This window comes from Arachis duranensis, chromosome 6, assembly GCF_000817695.3.
Source record: "Arachis duranensis cultivar V14167 chromosome 6, aradu.V14167.gnm2.J7QH, whole genome shotgun sequence".
NCBI lineage: Eukaryota > Viridiplantae > Streptophyta > Magnoliopsida > Fabales > Fabaceae > Arachis > Arachis duranensis.
The window spans coordinates 94,771,976-94,797,983 of NC_029777.3; the positions used below are offsets into that span (position 1 = coordinate 94,771,976).

The 26,008-nt window shown below is 34.1% G+C and overlaps 1 protein-coding gene across 1 annotated transcript; it reads right to left on the reverse strand.

The window, feature by feature from the left end:
• Positions 1–9,840: 9,840 nt before the first annotated feature.
• LOC107494716 (uncharacterized) lies at positions 9,841–12,517 on the reverse strand. Its single transcript, XM_016115752.1, has 5 exons — positions 12,448–12,517; positions 11,468–11,580; positions 11,162–11,377; positions 10,934–11,059; positions 9,841–10,623 (listed from the first exon to the last, which is right to left on the reverse strand). Exons 1-5 carry the CDS (start codon positions 12,515–12,517, stop codon positions 9,841–9,843), a joined length of 1,308 nt encoding a protein of 435 aa, XP_015971238.1.
• Between the last annotated feature and the right edge of the window lie 13,491 nt (positions 12,518–26,008).

Genomic DNA, 26,008 nt, shown 5'->3' on the forward strand with positions numbered 1-26,008 from the left:
GCACCTCCGCAGCCTCCTCCTAATGATCCTGGTCATCGGAGGCTGGAGAATCGGGAAGCGGGGGTAGCTCAAGGCCCTGGGCCACGAACATCTGGTCGATCCGATCCAAACGGCGTCTGATATGGCGTTTCTCACGCTCTAAGAATCGGAAAAGGCGCTGAACTAGGAGGTAAGTAGGCTCAGGTGCTGCGGGTGGATCAGTGGACGATGAAGGGGGTGCAGCTGTAGAGGATGATGGGGCAGCTGTAGGGGCTGATGGTGAAGGTGTCCCCACAACAGCTCTGGCCCGAGAACGGCGTCTAGCAAGTGGTCTCTCATGCACCCAACCACCCCAGGGGATAGTAACCTCCCTGTCATCATCATCAGGGGGCGGTGGTCGCACATCATCATCCAAGCATCAGGGGGCGGGGGTCGCACATCATCATCCAACCAAGGAACCTCAGCTAGGGCCGCCATACTCGTGACCAAAGTAGGAAATGAAAGTAGGCCACGAATATGCGCCCGCCACATACACTGTCGGATCAGTCTGGGGAAAGAGACCTCCTTCCCCTCCATAACACACCCAATCAGTAGAAGCATCTCCATAGGAATCTCAGAGAAGTGGGTGGTGGGAAGGACATAGCAAGCAAAGATCATCTGCCAAGTCTTGGCCTCCCTAGTCAAATGAGTAAACAACATCCCTTTCGGCTTGGTGTTGTTGGCATCCGTAACCCAAGTAGCCTCTGGTAACCCAATAACAGTCCTGAGTGCCTCATAATCGAAGGTCATGCTGTGTATGGCTAACTCAGCCTGCTGATGGGCACACAGCTCATCAGGGACATGGCGGCACTGTAGCGCCTCCTCAATGGCAGTCTCAGTGATCATAATCTCCCTACCCCTCACCTGAACCGAATCCAATGTCGGACGGAAGAAGTTGCAGTAAAATTCCTTCACCCAAGACACATTAATATCCCCCAAATCCCGGTCAACAAAGTTGATACCTAACTCAAGGATCCGACCGTCAATGGACCGTCTCACATCAGTAGGAAGAAGCAGCTTCTTCTCGATGTTCAGCTTTGTAGTCCGATATTTAGAAAACCGGAGCTCACAGTAGAGATTAGGGAACTTGTCCGGATTGGTAGAAGGCAACTGCTGATTTTCCTTATCCACATCATTTAGCGGATTCTTGGCATAATTCTTATAGATGGAAGGAATAGAGAGGGTAGAGTGTTTTCTCTTCTTGGAGGCAATGGCTATGGCTTTGCCTTTGTCCGACATCCTGAAAAATATGATAGGATAAATAAGACATTTAGCATGTAGCAAAGAAGGCATGTTCAGGAGACAAATGACAAAAACAATCATGATGTTGTAATGAATATGCAAAAGTGAGTCAAGCAACCCGTAAGTGAACAATTAAACCAAAAGATATAATCCTCATCAGGGCAACAAGTCTTATTCAAAAGGCAATAATGGCATCAAAATGTAAAAGAATGGTTAAAGAATGTTAAAGAGGAGTGGAAGGTAATTGGTTAAAGAAGTGAGTGAGTTTAGAAAAGTAGGTTAGGAAGATGATGACATTTATGCACAATTAAAAGGAAAAGATTGTGGTGCATGTTCACACTGGTTGTGCAAATCCGGGAAGTTAAAAGGAAAGGAAAGTTGCCCAAGTTTGAAACAAAGATTAAAATGAAACCAATTTTCGTGAAAATCGGGCAGCATTCCGGCTTAAAATTGGACGTTCCCGGATAGCAAATCAGCACAATAAGCATAGAAAACAACATCAATTAGGCACAGTGACAGTGATGTAGCATTCAGGTAACATGAATTGCATAAAAATCAGTCCAAAAAAAAAATCAGCATACAACATCCAAATAGCAGACAGCAAATAAGCACGAACGGAGCACTTATCAGGCCTAGCATCCTCTATCCAGCCCTATCTACCTAACCGCAATTATTTCTATCTAACCTAGCATACAAAATTTGAATTTGAACTAACTAACATACAATTATACTAACTATAGAAATTAAACAGTAAAAGGAAAACAGAAAAAGAATTTGAGTGGAACCTGGGAGCAGAGGAACTGAGTGTGGGAGAGAAATGGGTAGTGGGGTGTAGTGGTGAACAGAGGCAGCAGTTGCGCCGCCGTGGGCGGTGGCGGTGAAGACTGCCGGTGCGGTGGTTCGGCTAGGAAACGAGAAACCGAGGGGCGGCGGGACAGTGATGATGAACGCGGAGAAGGAGAGAGGAATGAGCAGTGGAGAACGAGAGAGGAATGAGCAGGAAGGGACGAGCGGTTGTGGGCCGCCGGCAGTGGCAACGGCGTGGCGGCGGAGGGGTTGGTCACGGCGATGTGGCCGAAGGTGGAGGAAGAGAGGTTAGCGGAGGAGAGATGGAGGATGAGGCGAATGGAGGAGGGTGGAGAAGGTTGCGGTGGTGAACAGGGCGGCCGCGGTGGTGGCCGGCGGAGCAGTGGTTGAGGGAGAAAAGAAACAGAAATGGAGGTTGGGGAGGTGGGGTGCGCGACTGCGCAGTATGCGTCGCGCATTAGGGTTATTCCAATTTTTGAATCGACGCGCGTGCGCCACTTGCGCGTCCGCGTCCCTTGATGAAACGTGGGACCTACGCGTGCGCGTACAATGCGCTTGAGCGTGGATGAGGAAAATAGGAAAGGACGCGTGCGCGTACAGCGCGCGCACGCGTGCATGGAGTTGGGCTAGGGGCTTAGAGTTGGCCCAACTCAGGCCTAACTCTTTGGAGAGCTGGAAGTCGCGCATTCAGATCGGCGCGTACGCGGCATGGGCGCGTTCGCGCGCAGTGAGACGAATTGGAGGTCCACGCGTGAGCGTGCAGTGCGCTCTAGCGCGGTTGGCAGAGTAGGTATGGGCGCGTGCACGTAGCGTGCGCGCATGCGTACATGAGATTGGGCCTAAGGCTTAGAGTGGGCATGAGGCATGCCTAACTCTTGGGTCCTTGGCCTAGATTGGTGGCAGCACGCACGGACGCGCGCGCGGCAAGTGCGCATTCGCGTACATTGCTAAGTGATGAAGCGGCGCGTCGGCGCGATGTGCGCGCTCGCGCAGACCGAGCTGGGCCAGGGGCCTAAAGTTGGCCCAGAGCCGGCTCAACTCTCTGAAATTTGGCGCAAAAACCTGCAGCAGCAAATCGGCGCGGACGCGGCATGGGCGCGTCCGCGTGAACGTTTATGTTCTTAGAAACGGCGCGCACGCACGTTGTGCGTGTTCGCGTGGATCGAGCTGGGCTTAAGGCATAATGTTTGCCCACGGGAGGCCCAACTCTCTGGTGTTTGGCTCGTGGTACATCCATACAGGGGCGCGTGCGCGTACACGGTGCGCATGCGTCCATCCCCCCCTTTTTTTTTATAATGAGAACAATTGCTGGGTGCTCCCCTTAATGTTCACAACTCTTTATTCACTCACCCATCATACAATTCACAAGAATGCAATTTTGATATTATTCATCTACTACTAAACACAACATGCATATGACTAAGCCAACAATTAAATTGTACAATCAAATTTGTATGAAACATCTACCTACAATGGTAACTCAAATCACTTATTAAGGGAATGTAAAAGATTGGAAAGAGTTTACCATGGTGGGGTGTCTCCCACCTAGCACTTTTAGTTTAAGTCCTTAAGTTGGACAATTGAGAAGCTCTTTGTCATGGTGGCTTATGTTTGTACTCATCCTTGAATCTCCAAGGATCTTTGCTCCTCAATTGGTTGACAGAATTTTCAACCATTTTTATTAAGCTTGGGCAGATTTCTACCCAAAATACGAGTCCCCATATTTGGTTTTCACATAGCGAACCGGGATCCCATATCTTATTTTCGCATCCATCCGTTAGTTGAGTTTCATGATTTTGTCGGATGGGTGGTTGACATAAACGTGGTGGACACACAGAATTCTCTTTACTCCACCAATGCTTCCTTTTAGATCCATACAAGGTGATCCTTGTCCCAACATCATCCCTATACCTTGAGACCTTGACCTTAGTGAGCTTAACACCAATTTTCCAACCACTGCACAACTCATTCTTACTTTTAATTCCACAAAGAGTTCTAAGTTGACCATCACTTTCAATCAAACCATATTCAAGTGAGAAATTAAAGCTTAGAGATAAGAGTTTTACCCACTTAAATGTTGTGTCGGATGGTGACTTGGGAGGGAAGGCTTCCCCACACTTAGACAATGCAAGATCTACCTCTTTGTGCTCCTCTTTGGTTGTTTCCACCTCTTCACAAGCTTCTTCAAGTTCAACCTTTTCCCTTTTGTTACATGGCTTGGTGTTAACATTTTGTTTAATGGGAGGTGATTCAATTTTGGATAGGAATTCATCGATGAATGAGTTCATCTCTTGATCAACCTCTTCATATTCTTCGATTTCGATATACACCATGCCATTTTCGTTTTCCATGGGAGGTTGTACACACTCTTCTATAGCTTCAACTTCATGTCCAATGGGAGAGGATTCGATTGTAGATAGAAATTCATCCATGATTGAATCCATCTTTTGATAAGCTTTTTCCAAGTCTTCAACTATGACATGCCTTGGAGGTTGCGCACCCTCCTCAACATCAATATCAAGCTTCTTGGGAAAGTGCTCCATGATGCTACATTCCCATGGACTTTCAACATCCCCTAGATCTTCAACCACTTCTTCCCTTTCTTCAATGATCATAGGCTCCTCCAATTGTTCTAACACAAAATGGCATCCCTCATCCCCCACCGGAGTTTTCAATCTCTCCTTCATGCTTTGTTCTTCTTTTGACTTTTCACATGGGATCACGGAGGTACCTGGAGTGTTCAAACATCGGTAGGCTAAGGTGGACACTACTTTGGTCAAGTTGGTCACAAACTCAAGTGTATCCCTCTTCATGGCCTCTTGTCCTTGAAGTAACAAGGTAAGAGAATCATCTATTGGGGCTTGGGGTGAGTAGGAAGGTTCATTATTTTGGAGAGAGGATTCGTGGTAGGAAGGTGGTTCCTCTTGATAAAATTGTGGAGATGGTGTGTATTGAGGTGGTTCTTGGGAGTAATCTTGATAGGGTTGTGGTGGTTCTAAGGGTTCTCGCTCATAATGGTCATAAGAATATGGTAGGGATGGTTGGTTGTATGGTGAATAAGGATCATAGGAAGGTGCTTGATGTGGAAAGGCTTGTGAGTATGGTTGAGGTTCATGTTGAGGATGAGATTCATAGGCATATGGTGGTGGTTCTTGAAAATCACAAGGTGGTTCACCATAGCCATTGGGTTGGTATGCATCATAGGATGGCTCTTCTTCATAGTGCATTGGTGGAGGTTGTTGCCATGAAGATTGATCATATGCATATGGCTCCTCCCACCTTTGATTGTTCCATCCTTGATACACATCCTCATTGAAGCTCTCATTACTTACAACATAATTAGAACCAAACTCATAGCCAACGTGAGAATTCATAATGGAAGAAGAAAATAAAATTCTACACTAGCAAATGAAGCAAAAAGCAGGATATTTACACTATTCACATATGTACAATAACCAATAACTCAACACCATTGCAATCCCCGGCAACGGCGCCATTTTGACGATTGGCTTTTTGATGGTATAGAATTTCACAAATGAATTCTCGTCGAAGTATAGTCTCTAAACCAACAATAATCCTCTCATACAAAAATTTGTTTGTCATAAGTACAAACCCCTAAAATCTATAAACCGAAGTATTCAAACCTCGGGTCGTTCTCCCTAGGATTTACAATGAAGTGTCTTGTTATTGGTTGTGAGTTATTTTGGGGTTTTGGATAAGAAACATGAAAGTAAGTGGCAATGAAAATAAACTAACAACTATAAAAGGCTCTTGGTAAGGTATGAGAACTAGAAGTTCTATCCTAGTTATCCTTCTCAATTGTGATGATTATTGTTCATTGCTACCACTTAGTTAACCCTTACTAAAGAAAGGAAAGTCAAGTGGATGAATTGACTTGAGCCACAAGTCCTAGCCAACTCCCAAGGAAAGACTAGCTTTAGTGCACTCCAAACCAATTAGCAATCTCTCCAATTATCAATCAACAAAGGAATTAGATAACTCAAGTGTCACTAATTACTCTACCTAGGCCAAGAGGAACAAAATCTACACTAAAATCCAACCAAGCATTTCATCAAACACTTGGAAGGCATAGAAGAAGAGCATAGTAAATTGGCAACAAGAATAAAAATCTAACTGCAATTATTGCAAAGAATTAATCAACAACATCACAATCACATGAATTATCTCAAATTGCATTATTGAAAGGAAATAAAGGAACAACAATCTATCCAAAACAAAATGAAGAATCACAATTATGAAAACACATAACTAGAAGGGGGAAGAGAAGAAGATTGAGAATTGATAAAGAAAAATTGAATCAAAGCATGAATTAAACCTAGATCTAAGAAGAGAGATTAACCTAAACCTAATCCTAATTCTAATTCTAGAGAGAAGTGAGAGCTTCTTTCTCTAGAAACTAAAACTAAACTAATCCTAGTGAGTGTGTGTCTATTGATATCAATCCCCTTCAATCCTTGACTCTTATATGCATTTTGGCGCCAAAGTTGGTTGCTGAAACCTTCCCAAAATCGCTAGGCACGTGTTGCTTTAGTGAGGTCATGTGCCATCATCGGCGCGTGCGCGCCCTTGGTCTGCTCCGCAATGTGCGCGCGAGCGCCTTGTGCGCGTGCGCGTGCATGACCTGGATCAGTTCTTTGGCTTTTTGTGCTTCTCTCCACTTGTATGCTTCCTTCCTTGCTTCCTTTGATCCATGCCTAGCCTATTTCAACCTGAGATTACTAGCAAACACATCAAGGCATCTTATGGAATCAAAGAGAAATTAGAATTCATCAATAATAAGGCTTAAAAAGCATGTTTTTACACTTGGGCACAAATACGGGAGAGATAGGAAAACCATGCTAATTCATAGGCTAAATGTGACAAAAGGTTATCAAAATACTCTGAATTCAATACAGGACAAACCGTCAAATTGGGGTTTGTCAACCCCACTACCACTGTGACCCACCTCGGCGGACAGCTCCATTACCTGTTCACACATGATCCTTCCATGAATGCTGAACATCAGTCACACATGCTTGTCCCCGTGAAATCGGAATAGTCGAAACCGGAAGACTCCATTTCCCATGGGTGCCAGCAACCTATACACCATCCTTCCGATTTTCCTCCTTTCTGTCCCACCAACCTTGCTCAATATCAAACTCTTCAAATCCGACAACGTCTCCACACGCTGAGTGCGAAACAATATCTGATCCTGACACTCGAATGTCACCTAATTGTCGCCATTTCTCATACGACAATTCGGATAAAGAAGCACAACTATGAATGGATTGTTACTGGCCATTCAGCTATTGTTACACATCCTTTTATAGAAGTTGGATATTTGTCTTATATTTATATGCCGTTTACAGTGTAAACGAGATGACGTTTTCACGTATCTCGTTTATAGTGTAAACGAGATATACACGTGTCAGTCTGACTTGCCATATCTCGTTTACACTGTAAATGAGATACATGAAAAAACATCTTGTTTACACTGTAAACGAGATATGTCAACGGAATTTAATTCGGTAAATTCTCTAGAAAATATTTATTTCGGTAAATCTTACACTTAATTTATTTATTAAAATAAAAAATCCCTTGAATAAGTTTGTTAAGTCAAATTTTACTACACAATATTCCAAAAAATGCAACCGATACTTCACGACTAGAAGTAGCAACCATTAAACAAGGCTTTTGAAACAAATTAAAAAAAAGGACTATATCATAAAAAATTAAAAAATACTTCCACAAGAAATACTTCCACAAGAATCCGAAAAATGGTACTTCCAAATGAACTATAAAAAAACTAAGGAAAAAAGGAGTATTTAGAAAGAAGAAGAGGAGGCTAGGAAGGGGAAAGCAAAACTCTCGGGCGCCCAAAAATTAATGTAGTAGTGGGGAAAAACAATTTAGATTAACCCCCTCACCACAAGTCAAAAATCGAAAAATTAGGGATAATTTGGTAACTACTATTATGTTAATGAAAGAAAAGGGTAAAATTGCATCAAAATTCGAACGACTAACGGAAGAAAAAAAAGAAAAATTCCACTCCAATCTTACAAACTGCGAAACCACCCCGCATTTTTTGTATCCATCAATCATTTTTGAAAAAGTTGCAAGAAGCATTAAATGCCAGGATCCGAGCATATGATTCCAACAATGAGAGAATCTGACTCCAAATAAAAAGAGGATTTGACTCCTATAAAGAGAAATCGAATGCGTTGTTCCGTTAGCTCAAAATGTGGATAGGCATTAGGCAGCCTAGATTATCCTTGTTTGAGAGACATTATCTTTAAATAATTACGATATAGATAAGGTGACGAGACTTTTTCGATGACTCAATCAGGGTCCGAAATCCCTTAATCATAATGAGAAAATATTTGATCAATTGAAAAGTATCCACCACAATTAAAAAGGAAGATTCCGACTTATTTTTTCGAATCATAGGAATTAATAGCCTGGTCATAGCTATTGGACAGATATAAAAAGAGGAGACTCAGAGCTCCTCAAGTACGTTTTAATCCACCCCTATGAATTTCAATTTTGCCTGCAATACCTTTTGCCTTACACACAAATGCCGGATAACTCTTTTAGTCGCAACCTCCCAACGAGTTTTATATTCAAGTACTTGATCTCATTAACTCGTATTAATAGTACTTATTTTTGAATATGATATTTTATATTTTAATCTCAAAATCTTATTTTAATAACTCGTGGTTAACTATTCAAAATGTCTAAAATATATATGAAATTTAAAAAATCTCAAAAGTCTAAGATAGTCTTTCTAAACGAAAAAAATTGATAAATTAAGAAATGAAAATGAAATCTTAAGAAAGTGAATGCACTCCTACATTTTTAAATTGATAAATCTAAGAAGGATATCCTTAAAGAAAACGAAATTCAAAAAAAAAATATTTATGAAGTTTGATAGAAAATATGATTAATAATTCTAAAAATATTGAAATAATATTTGATGGTCAAAGATCATATTTTATGAAATCTAGTTTAGAATATGTTAAAAAAAATTTGAAAAAAAAAAACTAAAAATTAAACCTTTTGCCGTGTATGTTATAAGCTTAGTTATGATATCAAGAATTGTTATCTGAAGAAAAAATAAATAAATTAAGAGTTTAAAAATTTAAAAATTAAAAAAAAATTATAAAATATCTCAAAAAAGGTCATGCTACTAATAACTAGTGTTAAATATGTGCGATGCACGAGTTTATATTTTAATTTGACATGATAAATTAAAAGTATTATTTTATAATCATAAAATTTTTAACTTTAGTATAATACTATCATCGTTATTATATAATAAGTGTATTGAATATGTTATTTTATATTTATTTAAAATAAAATGTAAATAAAACAGTTTAAAATTTATAATATTCTTGAACGATAAGAAAAGAGACCTAAAAAGATAAGAATATATATAACTGTATTGGTAGCATATCAATTTTGCACTAAACTTTATACCAAAAAACCTAACAAAAGTTTATCGGCAATATAATATTTTACTAACATCATTAGATAAACAATTGCCATATGATGTTGTGCTCTATGTTACACATTTCATTTTAAGTCTAAAAGTATAGTTATAGATAAATTAGTTAAATTTACGACAAATATTCGTACAAAATTATAAATCATAACATGTTACTAAAATGAAAATACTATTTTTCTTACCTAAATATTATTAAAAAAATTTTTGAACATGACAATATCAAGTATCCAACATCAAGTATCCAATTAGCAAATCTCTTTATTTCACCTTCATCTTAATTCGAAGAAGGCATTAGAAGCCTCCATATGCAGTTTCAGAACCTTACAAAACGACCACAGATGGGATGAGTTAATAGTTGATGTCAATATATCGTGTCTACTCCCTTTCGGAATCACCGGAAGTATCTGTCTAAAATCACCTCCTAGAACAACAACCTTACTACCAAATGATTGATGTGTCTTATGTTGATCGGTAACTAACATAAGATCCCTGGGCGTCCGATCAAGTGCTTCAAAGCACATTTTATTGAGTATTGGAGCTTCGTCCCAAATTATTAAGTTACTTTGGATGAGTAGCTCAGCCTTCAAACTGCCATGCTTGATGTTGCAAGTAGATTCATCAGTAATTGTAATGGGTATTGAAAATCTAGAATGAGTCGTTCTGCCACCAGGTAGGAGTAAAGACGCAATTCCACTGGATGCGACATTTAAAACAATATTCCCTCTAGACCGAATAGCAGAAGAAAGTCCATTCCAAATAAATGTCTTACTACACCCACCATGCCCATAAACGAAGTAAAAACCACCAGAGTCTGTAATAACAGCATTGAGTATCTCATTGAATACTAACCTTTGCTCATGAATCATCTTTTGTTCCGTATATAAGTTTGTATGAGTCAACTCATTTGTGCCATATGCTAACTCCTCCTTTATTAGCTTATTCTGAAAAAGGCGAACATCAGACATCTCAAGATATGGCATTGATTGATAGTCTCTTAAAGATCTCGCATTGCTGTTGAGTATCTTCTCAATCTCAATAAGGCAGAGATTTTTCTATTCGTCATCAGTCATGTTTAGTCCTAGCAAAAGCACATGGTGGTTTTATGAAATATTTAATAAGTAATTCCAAAATAAAACTATTAATATTATTGATAAAATAATAAGAGAACACAATCTTGATATATAAAAAAAGACATAGTAAAATACCTTGATTTTTCAAAGTTTTTCTCCTCTCATATAGTATTCCATCAGCTAATAATGTCTAAGTTGCATTCCAAACATGCTCTGGGTTGCTAATGCTATTAAATATCAGTAGCATCGCAAATAATTTTCTTAATTGATGACCAGATGTAAGTTCAGCTACCTCATTAATAGCTGTAATGAATTCCCTATCATCGCATAGTAGTCCCATGGAATAGCAAGCATCTTGAAAGCTAGAATATGTAATTCCATTAGCTGTCCTAATAGACTCATATGTTGTGCAACCTCTCTGAACAGCTAACAAAATTCTCATATAATAAATATCACATGTACCCGGTGAAACATAGTTTAACCTCCCGATAGAATACCCTCTTTTGCGTGGATTCCATACCCTTACTTTTCTATCATAAACAAATTGATTTGGAAACTCAGCATATATCAAAATTTGACCTGATTCAAATTTTTTATTGGCCTCCATCCATGCTAAGAACATTGTACATTTTCCTTCCTCTTCTTTCACGATTTCCTCAAGATCATCATCGTTTTTAAAAATGATATTTTGTTCTCCAGGCAAATAAAAGGTTAATCTCATCACTGAAGGCCACCTCTAATAAATATCATAAGCTAAAGTTCTCCACACAACCTTACATACAGACAAATATCTGCAATCATAAAATTGTTTGATCTCATCAATAACCTGAGCATCCTCTCCACTGGAAGCTTCCTTTGTAACTCCAACTGCTACCCTGTCTGGACCTTTATTCACGTACTTGAACAAATATTTGATAGCATTTGACTTGTTGCAGTACTCTATATTAACATGCGCTCAGCAGATATGCATTGTATGGAACCACATTCCTATTATCCATATGGATTCCCTTCTTCTTAGTAATCACTCATGTGCCTCGTCTTCTATATGATGGGTATCCACTATTATTGATAACTGTGGTTCTACTAAATGTTTTGGGATAATATTTAGTGCAGTACCCATCTTTCATGCAGGAAGATTTTGAGAAAGCTCTACCACATGGTCCATGAATCATATATGTAGATACAACTCTAAACAATTTTTTAGGTGCCAAACAGAATCTAGCAACTCTGAAAATATTAACCGATCAATTTGAGTTGTCGTTGTTATCTTATGGTCTCCACTTAACCATAAAAGAATGTGAGTATGTGGTAGACCTCTTTTTTTGAAATTCCACCTACATCCCTTATACCAAAAAGACAAAAAAAATATATTATAAATAAACTATCTATTTTATATATGTACTTTGATAAATTAAGGATGATAATAGAAAATCAATAATATGTTAAGTAAGAAAATATTTTGCCATTTATTTTATAACAATCTAAAGGAATATTTCTCTAAAAATAAGGTTAGATAATGAGCAATACCTGCATTTAGCACTCTAAATAGAATTCCTTGCTTAAGATCCGAGATTATCATGTCAAGCTTAATTTTGAACACTCTACACGATATATCCGGCCGGTCTTCAACCTTTAAGTTCCTTGGATTGTTAACCCTGCCAATCTCTTACCAACTCGAGTTACGTGTCATTGTGATGAAAAGGTCTGGATATCTATATTTCTTATAAACTGCCATAACATCTTGACAATTATTAAACATGTATCTCATGTCACCAGTGAAGGACGCGGGTAGGATGACACATTTACCTGCTTTGGAAGCACGAGTTCCAACCCTAACAACTGCATCTTGAATCCCTTTGTATATATCACTCCTCATCCTGGTTTGGTTGTTTCAATAGTAGGTCAGCCTTTGTGCTTCAATCATAGAAAAGCAATCAACCAAGAACTACTGAAATAGTCGTCCACCATTGACAATGGTTACATACTCGACCCTTTTTTTCTTGTATTCTAAATGCTATGAACTCCTGAAAGAACTGGGAAGATTGATGGTTTAGAGGTTATAGTAAACTCTCGTTACAAGTATAGTTACTAAACCAAGCAATCAACCTTTCTTACAAAAGTTTTGGTTGTCACAAGTAACAAACCCCTTTAAAATTGATAACCGAGTATTTAAACATCGGGTTGTCTTCTCAAGGAATTGCAGGGAGGTATGTTCTTATTATTGGTTATGGGTCTTGTAAACTGGGGGTTTTGAAAGTAAGAAAGCAGTATGTTGAATGATAAGAAGAATAAAATAAATAAATAATTATAAAATAAACTCTTGGCAAGGTATGAAAACTGGAAGTCCTATCTTGGTTATCCTTATCAATTGTGATGAGAATTTGATTTTTCTCCCACTTTGTTAACTTCTAACTATGAAGGTAAGTTAAGTGGATGAATTAATTTTGATTCCTCAAGTCCTAGTCTTTCCTTGGGAAAGGCTAGAGTTATTGGAAATATAGAATTAATCCTTGAAGAATTCCAAATTTCAATCAACAATGAGTTTGATAACTCAAGTGTCTCCAATGACTCACCCAAAGCCAAAAGGGAAAAATCCAAATTATTTATATAATAAATAAAAGAAAGCAATCATAATTCTGAAATACCTCAAATAATATTAATCAAGCGAATCGTATGTAACATGGAAGAGTTCATAAATTAATTGGAAAAATAAATAAAAGGAACATTGAACCTGGGATTGAGAGGCACTCCTAAAACTAAGAAAAATCCTAAATCCTAATCCTAAGAGAGAGGAGAGAACCTCTCTCTCTAAAAATTACATCTACTCCTAAAATTGTGAATATGAAAGCTTTATTTTTGAATGAATGGATTCCCCTGCTTTATAGTCTCTAATATGTGTTTTCTGGGCTGAAAACTGGGTCGAAAACAGCCCAGAAATTGCTAGAGAAGAAATCTGTCACGCTGATTTTTTGTCACTGCGATGCATCCGCGTGGAGTACGCGTTCGCGTCATCTATCATCAGGGAAACTATGACATATTATTAATCAAATCGAAGCCCCGGACGTTAGCTTTCCAACGCAACTGGAACCGCATCATTTGGACCTCTGTAGCTCAAGTTATGATCGTTTGAGTGCAGAGAGGTCAGGCTGGACAGCTTTGCAGTTCCTTCAACTTCTTGTATTCCTTCCACTTTTGCATGCTTCCTTCCCATCTTCTAAGCCATTCCTGCCCTGTAATCTCTGAAAACACTTAACGCACATATCAAGGCATCTAATGGTAATAAGAGAGGATTAATATTAGCAAATATAAGGCCAAAGAAGCATGTTTTCAATCATAGCACAAAATCAGGAAGGAAAATGTAAAACATGCGATTAGTATGAATAAATGGGTAAAGAGTTGATAAAAACCACTCTATTGAGCACAAGATAAACCATAAAATAGTGGTTTATCAACTCCCTTAAACTCACATGCTGTCTCTTTCTATTTTCATCAGTCCTATGAGATTCTCGTAAAGGAATGTCTTCTTGGTAGCCATCTTCACCATAAAAAAACATCATAGGATACTAAAAAGGAATAAATGCGGTGTCCTTTGTAGATGTCCGAACTTTAATTGAACTATAATATCACGCCCTGCATCTCCAGAATCAAAATCTCCTACTATTAGAGCTGCGACCTCATTAGAAGATGGTAAATTATAGACTCTTGCGTCCTTTGATCTTTTTTGGTACAACCGTAGCCTTATATTTATGATATCTCCTTGATTCAGGTAGTTTCTCACTATCCTAAATTTGTGAACAAGAACATTTTGTTGATCGATCATGTCCTTGAGGTCTAGAACTAAGGACTGGTCAATGTTGTTGTTGGTTGTTCTTGAACTGTATAAAACATTAATTGAAAAATGTTAGTATTCATAATTAACCAAAATCAAAGTACGAACTACCTTAATATGTTTTTAATCAATTTGGAATGCATGATACAAACCTGAAAATCTCTATCCTGTTTGAAACAACTTTTTTTGTATCATAAATATATAACTGCGCAAATTTCGGTCTTTGTCCCTCAATTAGCACCAAACTTCAAATTTTGTGGTAGTTTTGTCCACTCACAATGAACTGGAGAGGACCTGTCCCATTATTGATGGAGGTCTCTATTTTACCTCCGAGGGACGTGAAGCAAAACATGTTATTATAAGTTCTTATATTATCCTTAAAGTGTTTGCTTCTTTGGTCTACTCCATATATTAAATCTTGCAAGAGCTGAGGTGGACGTTGCAAAAATGATAGTTGTACCTTCCCTCGCATACAACATATTGAAAACTCAATACTGGATCCTGTTTTGGACTTCTCTGATCTCTCCTCATACCACATCATAGCGTCGCAATGCCGACAAAAAAAAAATCTAGGTCACCAATATCTATCACATCTAATAATCACCAAGATAATAAATTATGTTTCAGTTATATCTGCAACAAATACTTTATATAAAAATATACTTTTCTTTCACCATGTGAGGTATAAAAATAATATTTACAAAAAATTACTGATAACTACAATTTATAGATTAAAGAGATGAGATCATATAATACGGTTTCATTATGCCAACCTCAAGACTTATATTTTACATGCACGCTAATCAAACAATAAGAATTACAATAAATCAATATTCAAATACAAAAAAGTATAACGTATAACCATATCTTTGTCAGAATTTTAAAAACTTGTACACTAAATGATAATTTTTTGTTTATAAAAAGCATAACAATAGTAAATAATAAAGTGCTGATATTGCTACTTCTTAGATTACCTGTTTCTCAGCAACATTGAATATGGTTGGGTATTCAATCCTATTATTTGTCGATAAAAATAAATAAAATTAAATACAATCTAAAAATTAATAACCTTATAAATTACATAAATTTAGAAAAAACTATTTAAAAACCATAAGTAATAACCAAATAACTTTAATTTATATTAAAAAAATTCTAAATTCCAAACATAAAAATCCAAAAGAACCAAAGGAAAAATAACAACTTAAGAAAAGACAATGTTTTCACCAAAACAAACATATACTTGACATTATTCTATTAGATATACTCTAAAAGAGATTCTAAAACATGTGCATTCAAATTCTCAAGTTTCATTCTCAATCTTGATCTTCTTGCAAGTTGAGGTATCTCCTTGCACTTTCGAATCTTCCGACCCCGAGGATAGTCGCTTGGTTGGTGTAATAGCATTTTCCAACACTTCGAATTCATCATTGTCCGCAATTTCATTGGAAAACTCGAGCAACAAATTCTGTATAAAATACTATGTTAAATTAAAGACTTCCTTCTCACCTTTGATTTTATCTCAATAATATTTTTTTAATAAAATAAAGATCTAACTTTGAAAAAACAAACAAAAAAAATTCATTTTTTGAACAAATACCTTAGCACCTTCTACTTTCTACCCTTCAATGGTTGAGGATGCCTTTAAAGTTGGAAGCAAACCACCGGTGTTGTCAACATCCTAAAATTATAACTAGTTATTAATTATTCTTTATAAATTAGATACTACTAATGACCAAGGAAGAGAAAAATAAACTAATTTTTAATAGAAAGTACACTTATAACTGTACTCACAATTTGAATAGGGTGAGCTTTTTTGAATTTATTTATGAGGTCCACATTATCAGTCATCTTCTTAACTTTATAAGAAGGTGAAAAATGTGGATTATCAGATATTTGAACTTCAACGATGACGAGGAATGTCTTATCAATTAGGTTGAGAAAAAGTATAGGTGTATCCGATCGATCTCCTTTATCAAGGTATTACATAATATATTAATAATAAATAATATAAAAATTAACATTAAAAATATCTTCACTAATATTTTTAGAAATAAATATTGGTTAGAACTTACCAATAAGAGTTGATCAAGTATCTCTACACAGCTCTTTCTCAAAACTTGTTTTGCCTCCTTGTTAAAGACTACGAAACATGCACAATCAGAGTCATCAATGACACCAAACTTTATTCAGTACCTGCTTAATAAAAAAAACAGCATAACAAAAGGTTAAACATAGACTTATTCAATATCTAATCCATTGTGATTAGACTTTAAATTAAAAATAAATAAATAACCTTGGAGTTATGGATAAAAGGAGACGGTCACAACTTGAACAATTGAAAGTTTTTGTAAAAGCATATGTGAATTTGTTGCATTCACATTGGCCGTACCATCAGTCTAGAGTATCTATAATATGACTTATAGTAGCCAAGACAACACAAATAGCATTTTGAAAAAAAAAACTTAATGACTTAAATCTTTTGAATTTGGTGAGTTTTTAAATCTAAAATATATATCTAAATAAATAAGATGAATAAACAAAAATAATCAATGTACAATAGATTTAAATTAATTTTTTTCTCAATTTTTTTACAGAAAAAAAATTATCGTATCTATTTCTTTTAACTGCTCAATGATTTTGTCTTGATAAATTTTTAAGAATGCAGCCTCATTTAGAATTCCGCCGATATTTTCCCAAAATTCTTCAAATCTTACAAAGCTAGATAAATAAAGCGAAAAAAACTACGTTAGATAATACATATAATATTAAAATAAAGAATTAAATAATATATATATACCCACCTATTTTTAAATTGGATGACATTTACTTCTTCAAGATTGAAGAACATCTTTCTGCCATACATAAAATTCTGTAAAATAATGATTGTTATTTTTAAATTTTAAATTATTTTACTTAGGTTGTTATTTTTTAATTTTAACACTATTTTTTAAAAATATGTTGATTCTTTTTAGCACTATTTTTTAAATTTTTGTAGATTTTTTCCTAAAATTGCAACTAGATACGTAAATTTAAATATATTTACGTTAATTTAGAATTTTAAAAATTGTTAATATATTATTTACTTTATCTGCAAATTTAATTCAAATTTAAATTAAAGTCAATCAAATTTAAAAAATTTTAGCTATAAGTCAACTATAAAAGTATAAGTTATGAGATATGTGTAGCACCACAATTCAAAGTATATCAAACCCTTTCTTTACATACATCCAAAATCTAAAATTTCTCTACTTATTCCACTGGATGGTATTCACAAAATCGCAGAAATCAAACCTACAATCGACAATTTGTGTGTACGTATACGAGTGATACGGTTATGAACACTACCAAGTTACAGTAATTCTTCATTGTCATACTCAATTGAGATGGTTTGGCTCGATGAAGACGTAAGTTTTCTACTAATATTTTTCTATTTTTTTTAAATTTATTTGTTTATTCCCATCGAATCGTTCTTTGATTTCTATTCGTTAATTCTAGGGAGGAAAAATACACGCCTCAGTTAAGCGGGCGGGCTTTTGTGTCTCGATTCGTGAATTTGCTGGATGAATGAATATCTTACTAAATAAGATACTTTGGTATTGGACTGAATAATGGTTACTACACTTCATGAGTACGTGGTTAATTTAAACCAGCGTAAGTGTACTTTCAATTAAAAATTAGTTTATTTTTTGCTTCTTTGGTCATTAGTAGTATCTAATTTATAAATAATAATTAATAATTAATTATAATTTTAGGATGTTGACTACACCGGTGGTTTGCTTCTAATTTCAAAGACATTCTCAATCATTGAAGGGGAGAAAGTAGAAGGTGCTAAGGTATTTGTTCAAAAAATAATTTTTTTGTTTGTTTGTTCTCTCAAAATTAGATCTTAATTTTATTCAAAAAAAAATTAGTGAGATAAAATCAAAGGTTAGAAAGAAGTCTTTAAATTTTAAATTATTTTATTTGTTTAGTTATTTTACTTAGGTTGTTATTTTTTAAATTTCAAATTATTTTATTTAAGTTGTTATTTTTTAAATTTTAGATTGTTGTACTTAGATTGTTATTTTTAAAATTTTAAATTATTTTACTTTTTTAAATTTTAAATTGTTGTACTTATATTGTTATTTTTTAAATTTTAAATTATTTTACTTAGGTTGTTATTTTTTACATTTTAACACTATTTTTTAAAAATTTGTTAATTCTTTTTAATATTATTTTTTAAAATTTTGTTGATTTTTTAAAAATTTGCAGCTAATTCTTTTAAAGAGATTTAGAGTTTTAAAAAAATTTACGTTAATTATACTTTGGTTGTTACATACTAAGATTACTATAAAGATTTACGTTAATTTAGAATTTTTAAATTATTATTTGCTTAAGTTGTTATTTTCAAATTTTAAGTTTGGGTTGTTTTACTTAGGTTGTTATTTTTTAAATTTTAAATTAAAGTCAACCAAATTTAAAAAAAATTAGTTATGATGCAACTATAAAAGTATAAGTTATGAGAGATGTAAAGCACCACAATTTAAAGTACATCAATCCCTTTTTTATAAGCTACTATGCTAATTACAAAATATTATATTAAATTAAATATAACTACCCGTCTTATTAAAATGTGAGGTTATTTATACTATTTAAAAAAAATTAATTTGACATTTTTCTATATTTGATTCTGTTTCTAATGTTGTTCCGACAAAATTGAATTAATTTAAAAAAAATTATTTAAAAATTTAAAATTCGTACTAACTAATTAGAAAATTCTATTTAAAAATTTAAAATTTGAAATTCTAATACTAATTCATAATTAAGTGACTTCTTAATCGTTTCGATTTTTAATTTTAATTTTAATTTTTTTTTACTTGCCACATTTATAAATTTTCTCTTTACTTAATTTACATTGTTATCTTTTAAATTGTTTCTGCACAATAGAAGTATTTTCATTTTTTTCTCTTTTTAAATATTTTTTCTAAATTTACGTAATTTATAAGGTTATTAATTTTTGGATTGTATTTAATTTTATTTATTTTTATCGACAACTAATAGGACTGCCACTATTTATGACGAAACTAATAAAATTATTTTTAAATTAACAAATTCCTATATTTCTGATGAACAACAAACGTTTAATTAGAAAATTTTATTTAAAAATTTAAAATTTGTACTAGCTAATTAGTAAACTCTATTTAAAAATTTAAAATTTGAAATTCTAATACTAATTCCTAATTAAGTGACTTCTTAACCGTTGCAATTTTTAAATTTAATTTTTTTATTTGTTACATTTATAAATTTTCTCTTTACTCCATTTACATTGCTATTTTTTATATTGTCTCTGTACAACAATAGAGGTACTTTTATCTTTTTCTCTCTTTTTAATTATAAGCTATTCATTTTCAATTTTTTTATTTAAAAAAATAAAAAAAGATTTTAACTATTAGTTGAATTTCATTAAACTTATATTTTTTTGAAAAAAGAAACTTTTGTGAAAAAATATATATTATTTTTCGTAAAATATATTTACGTAACTAAATAAATGAGAATGAAAAGAAAATTAAAGCCGCCTTTTTAGAGATGCAGCGGAGTGAGGAGTGAGGAGGTTAAATTCAAACAGGATAGTTGGTGAAATGGTTGAAAAAAATACAGAGAAAATGAGAACTACATGGATATAAATATATAACAAAACATAATGATTGATTTAGAATTTTTGATGGAATAGGAACAAAGAAGAAGGAGCAAATGTGCGTGGTGGGTCATGGGTATTTTGGCCAAATAAAATTCCATAAAATACAATATTTTCTATACATTATTTAGCTATTAACAAGTAATAAATTATTAGTTTATATTGTCTTCGTAATATTTTACTAAATTTGTTTATAAAAAAATTATAGAAAATTCGAGTGATAGTTTCAATGGTGTGCATTTTAAATCGGTATTGTCGGACATTACAAATAGCAGCATCAATACAGGTTGATTTTTGGATGAATTTGTTTGAAACTTGCTTATGTGAATATGCATTCACTTTATGTATTTTGATTTTTCTACCATTTATTCAATTATAAACTTTAATAGAAAATTTGTTCAAAACTACAGGTGATATTTATTATATGATAATTTTGTTAGCTGTTCAAAGAGGTTGCACAACATATGAGTCTATTAGGACAGTTAATGGAATTACATATTCTAGCTTCCAAGATGCTTGCTATTCCATGGGACTACTGTGCAATGATAGGGAATTCATTACAGCTATTAATGAGGTAGCTGAACTTGCATCTGGTCATTAATTGAGAAAATTATTTGCGATGCTACTGATATCTAATAGCATTAGCAACCCAGAGCGTGTTTGGAATGCAACTTGGACATTATTAGCTGATGGAATACTATATGAGAGGAGAAAAGCTTTGAAAAATAAGGTATTTTACTATGTCTTTTTTTATATCAAGATTGTATTCTATTATTATTTTTATTTTTATTAATAATATTAATAGTTTTATTTTGGAATTACTTATTAAATATTTCATAAAACCACCATGTGCTTTTGCTAGGACTAAACATGACTGATAACGAATTGAAAAACCTCTGCCTTATTGAGATTGAGAAGATACTCATCAGCAATACGAGATCTTTAAAAGATTATCAATCAATGCCATATTCTAAGATGTCTGATATTCGCCTTTTTCAGAATAAGCTAATAGAGGAGGAGTTAGCATATGAGACAAATGAGTTGACTCATACAAACTTATATACGGAACAAAAGATGACTCATGAGCAAAGGTTAGTATTCGATGAGATACTCAATGATGTTATTACAGACTTTGGTGGTTCTTACTTTCTTTACGGGCATGGTGGGTGTGGTAAGACATTTATTTGGAATGGACTTTCTTCTACTATTCGGTCTAGAGGAAAGATTGTTTTAAATATCACATCCAGTGGAATTGCGTCTTTACTCCTACTTGGTGGCAGAATGGCTCATTCTAGATTTTCAATACCCATTACAATTACTGATGAATCTACCTGCAATATCAAGCATGGCAGTTTGAAGGCTGAGCTTCTCATCCAAAGTAGCTTAATAATTTGGGATGAAGCTCCAATACTCAATAAAATGTGCTTTAAAGCACTTGATCGGACGCTCAGGGATCTTATGTCAGTTACCGATCAACATAAGACACATCAACCATTTGGTGGTAAGGTTGTTGTTCTAGGAGGTAATTTTAGACGGATACTTCCGGTGATTCCGAAAAGGGAGTAGACACGATATATTGACATCAGCTATTAACTCATCCCAACCGTGGTCATTTTGTAAGGTTCTGAAATTTCATACGAACATGAGGCTTCTAATGTCTTCTTCAGATCAAGATGAAGGTGAAATAAAGAGATTTGCTAATTGGATACTTGATGTTGGAAATGGAAATATTGGTTCTGTTGTCGGTGATTAATCAGAAATTGAAATTCCAGATGATCTATTGATTACAACAACTGATGATCCTCTCTTTCATTTGGTAGACTTTGCATATCCAAATTTGTTGCAAAATATATCAGATTACAGGTATTTTCAGAGTACGGCAATTCTTGCACCCACGCTTGAGAGTGTCGAGAAGGTAAACGATTTTGTCTTGACAATCTTTTCAGGGATGGAAAAGATTAATAGTTAATGAACTTCAGGTTTATGCAACGGGACAAGATTAATAGTTAATGAACTTGACAGCAACGTAATTGGAGCGACGGTAGTGGCCGGTAGAAATATTGGAGATAAAGTGTACATTCCAAGAATGAACTTGATCCCTTCAATTTCAGGGTTGTCATTTAAGTTTCAACGGAGACAATTTTCATTAACAGTATGCTTTGCAATGACCATTAACAAGAGTCAGGGTCAATCATTATCACATGTAGGACTTTACTTGCCAAAATCAGTGTTCACCCATGGACAACTTTAAGTTGCTTTGTGATGAGCGGATAATTTATACGCTTTTTTGGCATTGTTTTTAGTATATTTTTAGTAGGATCTAGTTACTTTTAGGGATGTTTTTATTAGTTTTTATGATAAATTCATATTTCTAGACTTTACTATGAGTTTGTGTGTTTTTCTGTGATTTCAGGTGAATTTTGGCTGAAATTGAAGGACCTGAACAAAACTCTGAAAGAAAGGCTGAAAAAGGACTGCTGATGCTGATGGATTCTGACCTCCCTGCACTCGAAATGAATTTTCTGGAGCTAAAGAACTCCAAATGGCGCACTTCTAACGGAGTTGGAAATTAGACATCCAGGGCTTTCCAGCAATATATAATAGTCCATACTTTGTTCGAGAATTGACGACGCAAACTGGCGCTCAACGCCAGTTATACGCTGCAGTCTGGAGTTAAACGCTAGAAACACGTCACGAACCAGAATTGAACGCCAGAAACAGGTTACAACCTAGCGTTCAACTCCAGAAATAGCCTCTGCACGTGGATAGCTAAAGCTCAGCCCAAGCACACACCAAAGTGGGCCCCAGAAGTGGATTTCTGCACTTAGACTTACTTCTGTAAACCCTAGTAACTAGTTTAGTATAAATAGAACTTTTTACTATTGTATTTACATCTTTGGTCTCAGTTTTAATCTATTATTCATCTTAGGAGACTATTGATCACGTTTAGGGGGGCTGGCCTCACGGCCATGCCTGAACCTTTATCACTTATGTATTTTCAACGGTAGAGTTTCTACACTCCATAGATTAAGGTGTGGAGCTCTGCTGTACCTCGAGTATTAATGCAATTACTATTTTCTTCTATTCAATTCAACTTGTTCTTATTCCAAGATATTCGTTGCACTACAACTTGATGAATGTGATGATCCGTGACACTCATCATCATTCTCACCTATGAACGTGTGCCTGACAACCACCTCCGTTCTACATTAGACCGGGCGCATATCTCTTGGATTGTTGACCCACGATGCATGGTTGCCTCGCCTGACAACCGAGCTTCACATTCCGTGGAATCAAAGTCTTCGTGGTATAAGCTAGAATTGATGGCGGCATTCATGAGAATCCGAAAAGTCTAAACCTTGTCTGTGGTATTCCGAGTAGGATTCAATGATCGAATGACTGTGACGAGCTTCAAACTCGCGAGTGCTGGGCGTAGTGACAGACGCAAAAGGAGGGTGAATCCTATTCCAGTATGAACGAGAATCGACAGATGATTAGCCGTGCTGTGACAGAGCATTTTGGACCTTTTTCACTGAGAGGATGGGATGTAGCCATTGACAACGGTGATGCCCTACATACAGCTTGCCATGGAAAGGAATAAGAAGGATTGGATGGAAGCAGTAGGAAAGCAGACGTTCTAGAGCCATACAACATCTCCATACGCTTATCTGAAATTCCCACCAATGAATTTACATAAGTATTTCTATCCTTTATTATTTAATTAATTAAGTATCTCTTTATATTTCCCATAACCATTACCATTTGAATCTGCCTGACTGAGATTTACAAGATGACCATAGCTTGCTTCAAACCAACAATCTCCGTGGGATCAACCCTTACTCACGTAAGGTATTACTTGGACGACCCAGTGCACTTGCTGGTCAGCTACACGGAGTTGTGACATATTATGAATTAAGATTAGAACACAAAGTTATTGGAGCCATTACCAGAGATCACAATTCTGTGTACCACTTTGTCAAGAGTTAAGAGTCGCAGTGGCCTCAGGGTTTTAATTCTAGATGAAGATGGCAATCCAAAGTCATCAACAACAAATATCGTGTTCAAAGAAGTTTTTAATAATATTTAAGTAAGAATAATATTATTTTCATTTTAATAGCATGTTATGATTTACACTTTTGTATAAATATTTACTATAGATATAACAAATTTATCTATAACTCTGTTTTCTTATTTGAGATGAAATGTGTAACAAGGAGCACAACATCATATGCCAATTGCTTTTCTAATGAAGTTAGTAAGATACTAGGTTGTCGATAAATTTTTATTAGCCTTTTGATATAAAATTTAGTGTAAAATTGACATGCTATTATTACAGTTATATATGTTCTTATTTTTTTCATGTCTCCCTCCTTATGGTTCAAGAATATTATAGACTTTAAACTCTTCTATTTGCCTTTTACTTTGAATAAAGATAAAATAACATATTCAGTACGTTTATTATATAATGACGATAATCGTGTTATACTAAACTCAAAAAATTTATAATTATAAAATATTATTTTTAATTTAACATGTCAAATTTAAATATAAGCCCGTGCATCTTTAATACTAGTATATATGTATATATATCCACCTATTTTTAAATTGGATGACATTTGCTTTTTCAAGATTGAAGAACATCTTTGTGCCATACATGAAATTCTGTAAAACAATTTTTTCTGAAAAATTTAATTTAATATAAAATAAGTAAAAACTCACATAAAAAATGAGTAAAATAGAATGTTTAATGTTAAATATATTTTTTATAACAAAATAAACAAAAAAATAATTACAACTAAAAAAAGTAACTACTAATAAAATAATATCAAATTATATATATATATATATATATATTATATTTTAAAATTTAAAAATTAACAATAAAATTAAAACGTCAAACACAATTTAAAAAAATTAATAATTAGTTTATTAATTATTTTAAATTCATAAAAAACTAACTATGGAAAAAAATGTTTTCTATTAAAATTCTTTCTAAAAAAAGATTTAAATACTTTTTTTCAAAATCAGTCCGAACTGATTTTTTAAAAAAATTTAAATACTATTAATAAAAAACGTTGCCTTTTTTTCAAAAATGTTTGCCCTTGAATAAAAACGTTTGTTATCTATTAATAATATTAATAAAAATATTTATAATAAAATAAGTTAAAATAACAATTTAAAAAGATGAGAATATCAAAATTTTTAGATTTATAAAGATAAATATATGATTATTCATCGTTAATTTCTAATTCAATAACAATGTACTTGGTAAATTTGTCATTCTTTTCAAGAGTTCTCTCACTCTTAATTCCAGCAAGATATCCAACAACATCTGAAATGATTTAAAATAAAAAAATTGTTATCAATAAGTTTGTTAAAAACAAAACACAGCTGAAATTATCAATTAAATAAATAAATTTATAAATAAATGATATTTTTTCTAAAACAATAAATTTACCAACTAAGTAGGTGGAGCATTGAGAGTGTTAAAATTCACAAAATTAAATCCATATCGTGGAATACTTGACGATTCTGGAAGTCTATGCAAATTCAGTATATTGGTTTAAATTAAGGGTTTGATGTATGTAAAGAAAGGGTTTGATGTACTTTGAATTGTAGTACTACACATATTTCATAACTTATACTTTTATAGTTGACTCATAACTAGAATTTTTTAAATTTGATTGACTTTAATTTAAATTTAAATTAAATTTACAAATAAAGTAAATAAATATATTAACAATTTTTAAAATTCTAAATGAACGTAAATATATTTAAATTTTACGTATGTAGCTGCAATTTTTGAAAAAAAAAATTATAAAAATTTAAAAAATAATGCTAAAAAATCAACAAACTTTTGAAAA

What these genes read in the sequence shown, in the direction of transcription:
- LOC107494716 (XM_016115752.1), bottom strand. Translation starts at nt 12,517, where the DNA reads ATGAGGAGTGATATATACAAAGGGATTCAAGATGCAGTTGTTAGGGTT. An exon ending in AACTCGTGCTTCCAAAGCAG is followed by an intron (nt 11,581 to 12,447) that starts GTAAATGTGTCA and finishes ATGTTAATATAG; the next exon opens with AGTACTGCAACAAGTCAAAT. An exon ending in CCAGTGGAGAGGATGCTCAG is followed by an intron (nt 11,378 to 11,467) that starts GTTATTGATGAG and finishes GATATTTATTAG; the next exon opens with AGGTGGCCTTCAGTGATGAG.